The sequence below is a fragment of the Myotis davidii genome, unplaced genomic scaffold (assembly GCF_000327345.1).
Source record: "Myotis davidii unplaced genomic scaffold, ASM32734v1 scaffold580, whole genome shotgun sequence".
In the NCBI taxonomy this organism is placed as follows: Eukaryota; Metazoa; Chordata; class Mammalia; order Chiroptera; family Vespertilionidae; genus Myotis; species Myotis davidii.
In genome coordinates, this window is record NW_006293313.1 from 731537 (window position 1) to 735779 (window position 4243).

Sequence of the window (4243 nt, forward strand, 5' to 3'; positions counted from 1 at the left end):
CCTTGGTTGCGGGCACATCCCCAGTAGGGGGTGTGCAGGAGGCAGCTGATCAATGTTTCTCACCCATCGATGTTTCTGACTCTCTATCCCTCGCCCTTCCTCTCTGTAAAAAATCAATAAAATATATATTTTTAAAAAGAATGAAATCTTGCCATTTGTGACAACATGGATGGACCTAGAGGGTATTTTGCCAAAGGAGGTAAGTCAGACAGAGAAAGACAAATACTATATGCCACATCCTCTTTGTATGTGTGTGTGTGTGTGTGTGTGTGCTATCTGGGATAGGCAGGATTCGGAACTCATTCTCCCTGTAAATGAAATCATGTTTTAAAGGCCCACTGGAAATAGTTCTTGAAAAACATTGTGATGAGTTAAGTGTAAATGAATCAGAAGTAGAAGGATTGGGTTTCCCTGGAAATACACATGGGCTGAGAAATGAAGGGAGGGGAAAATTTCCACCCAATGTCCTTAAGAAAGAAGTGAAATGTGTTGCCAAGAAATGACAACCTGTTTTTCCAACACTCATTGGAATTCCCTGCCTTTCCTTTTCAGGCACCTGACAAAAAAAAAATTGATACTCAGATGCTTTCCTCCACCCTGAAGTGTGACTTCATTTCAATGAACTAAGGTCCAGGCTTTCCTCCCATTACACACACTAAGGGGGCAACGACAGACCTGCAAGAATAGCTCGTGGAGCAGGAGAGGCAGGCAACACTCATGAAGTACTGAGACTCTAATGAGACTTTGATTACCGGCTTCTCACAGGGCCAGTAAGGGATTATGTTACACTCTGAGTTAACAGGCAGAAGTTTCCATCCACAATAAAATCTGCTTTTCTGCAGGTAAAGGTGTAAATGATGGGGGCGTGGTGTATAAGGTATACCCTTTGTCTGCTGATTCACTTGTGCCATTCTTCATTGAAAGTCGAATCCCTCCTATCTCAAACATTATAATAATGGAGAGAAGAACAATGGCTCCCTCCGTTTCAGTAACTAAGTGTATTGATTAGCTTTTGTGATGTAACAAATCACAGCATAAGTAGTAGCTTAAAACAATAATGATATATTATTTCTCAGGATCGTTGGGTTCCTTGTGTCTGGCCAGACTCAGCTGGGGCGTGGTGATGATTCAGAATGGCCTCACAACTCTGGGCTGCGTCTATTGTCTTATCCTTCCATTTCTACTTGTTCCAAATTATGTATATAATCACTCATTACATTTTTTTGCATATGGCAAGCAATGTTTTGTCTCTTTTTCTTTAATGTTTACGTACTTAGATTCACAATGTATGGAGTTTTGCACTCTGATTTGGTTTAGTAAAAATTACACTGTTAGAGCTTCTCCACTTAAAATAATTCCCCCAAACATAATTTTAGTAGATACATAATATTATTTAATTTGGGGCATACCGCATAATTGAGGTCATCGGTTTTCTTTTGTTGGTATTTGCATGATTCCTATGTTTCGCAGTATAAATAATACCATGAGGAAAGTCTTTGTAAACAAAATTTTGAATGAATCTCTTTCTCTTTTAGATCTCTTGAAGTGTGATTGCTGTGTTGCAGGGCAAGAACTCTTCCAAGGCTTTTGATGTTTCAGAATTATGGGGCAGGAAGGTCCAAACACATGTTCCCAGCAGCAGTGAGTGCAGCCCCAACATGGCACCCTCCTGTAGAGCCCCTGGGATCTCGCATTTTGATAAAGGAGTGGAGAAAGAGAAATGTTCTGAGATGGAGAGCAGCAGCTCTGAAACGTTGGAGGGGAAGAAATCAGCCCAGTAAGAACAAGACGGGAATGAGAGTGACCGCTTGTGGGCAGGACCTCCCTAACTTCACCTCTTCCTCCAGAACCTCATACAGTGTCACATATATAAGGAGATAAAAATTAGTTTGCACAAGTAAAGGCTATTTTTTCCAATCTTGACTTTATTTATTAGCCACTGCTTTCCTACAATTAAATCTCATTTAGTTCTGTGTTTCTATCCCTTTGGATTTTGTATGTCCGCATGTGATAAAAACTTGAGACAGTAGATGACAAGTTTATTTATCTTTGTTTATACGTAAAGCCCAGAGGTAATTGAACAAGGTTGCCAGGTCAGTTCCATGATCACAGAGCACCTCGGGATAGGACTTCCACCCCACTGTCCTGCAACGATCATGTCCTTGCTGCAGCCAATAGGGAGAAAGGATGGGAAGACAAAGCAAGCCTCTCCATTTAAGGATGCTTCCAAGAATATGCACATGGACCCTAATGAGGAATCCTGGGAAATGTAGTCCTTTTTCCAAGCGACCATGTACTCAGCTAAAAATTGGTAATTCTATTATTATAGAAGGAGAATATGCTAGAATATTTAATATCTTTTTGAGGTATATAAAAGAAAATGCACTTCTGGATATGTCAAAAGAATTATTCCAAGAAAGAAACTACTGCCTTCCTCATCTCTTTTTCTTTTCCATCTTCTCTAACTCTCATTAGGGAGTCGAGGAAGAGTTGAGGAAGAAAAGGGAAGAAACATTCTTTACCTCCTTCTGGAGGCTGCCAGTTCTAGCTTGGGGAAGAAGAAGCTGAGATTTGGAATGAAATAAGTTGTGTTATTACATGAAATTGGACCATTTTAGTTACTAAACCGTGATAGTTCTGCTACTTAAAGTGATTATAGAATTTTTTAGGAACAACAAGAAATCATAAATGTCACAGACGTATTTGAGGATTTTGGGGGGAGCAGGGAAGAGCTTTCCTACTGAGCAAAGTTGAAATGGACAATGAGAAGTAAAAGTAAAGATCACTTGTGATTTCATGAGTAGTGCTTATACAAAGCAATGGATGCAATACCTCACAGGGTTGGGTGTGTTTCTTTTGGTGAAGATATTAAAAATGAATGTAAGCAGAGGATGAAACACCAGGGCTACATATGCATAAAAGCTATGACCAGCCCTGGCCGGTTTGGCTCAGTGGATAGAGTGTCGGCCTGCGGACTCAAGGGTCCCAGGTTCGATTCCGGTCAAGGGCATGTACCTTGGTTGTGGGCATATCCCCAGTAGTGGGTGTGCAGGAGGCAGCTGATCGATGTTTCTCTCTCATCGATGTTTCTAACTCTCTGTCCCTCTCCTTTTCTCTCTGTAAAAAATCAATAAAATATATTTTAAAAAAAGAGGGATGACCATGTGAAGAGACAGCAAGAGGTTTGGCCATTTGCAAGCCAACGACAGAGGTTTCAGAAGAATCCAGCCCTGCTGGCACTTTTTATCTTGAACCTTGAACCTCCAGAACTGTGAGAAAACTAAGTTCTGTTGTTTAAGCCACCAGTCTGTGGTACTTTGTTATAACAGAGCTAGCAAGCTATTACATCCACATATAAAAGAAGTGTTTTCAGTATCCATACTCCGAGGTATGAGACTTCACTGGATTTCTTTAGGCAAGATTACACCAGATTTTATCTATGAATTTCATAACAGGGTGACAGAATTACATTCCTTAAAATTATATAAATTAATGCAATACTTTAAACAATAAGGAATTTAAATTAAAAAAATGCATAAATTTTTTAAAAAATGAATGTAAGCAGTAGAGAACAAAGCATAAAGAGATATTAAACTCATGTTGGTTTCCACCAGGCCAGTATAGCTAATGGTTGAGCATCAAACTATGGGCCAGAAGGTCACAGTTTGATTACCAGTCAGGGCACATGCTTGGGTTGCAGGCTTGATCCCCAGTGGGAGACATGCAGGAGGCACCTGATCAATGATTCTCTCATCATTGGTGTTTCTATCTCTCTCTCTCCTTCTCTCTTCCTCTCTGAAATCAATAAAAATATTTTAAAAATTAGTCTTGGTTTCCTTCCCTTGATTCCTACTATTCATTCAACAAATATGGGTTGAATTCACACTATTTGCCAGTTTTGGCTTTCAGAATAAAGACACAGAAGGGGTGGGGGGTGAGAATCACAGCAAACAGTAGGGATGGATTTTTTAAAAATCTTATCTTGAGTTTCCTTGTCTAAAGATAATTCAATTTACCTTACTTACTCCCACCTGGGGCCACTGTTAAAATTTTAGACATGAACATCTACACGATGGAAGACTATGCTGCTCTAAAAAGGAAGGAACTCTTACCATTTGCAACGGCATGGATGGAACTGGAGAGCATTATGCTAAGTGAAATAAGCCAGTCAATGAAGGAAAAATACCACATGATCTCACTCATTCATGGATAATAGAGACCATTATAAACTTTTGAACAATAA

The 4243-nt window shown here is 39.7% G+C and overlaps 1 protein-coding gene across 1 annotated transcript in view; it reads left to right on the forward strand.

Moving 5' to 3' along the window:
- The window catches only part of MROH9 (maestro heat like repeat family member 9), a 74549-nt gene that overhangs the window by 18603 nt on the left and 51703 nt on the right, over positions 1 to 4243 (forward strand). The window contains exon 3 of the mRNA XM_006767031.2: positions 1566 to 1777. Coding sequence (XP_006767094.1) covers positions 1566 to 1777 — 212 coding nt within the window. The remainder of the gene's footprint in view (positions 1 to 1565; positions 1778 to 4243) is intronic.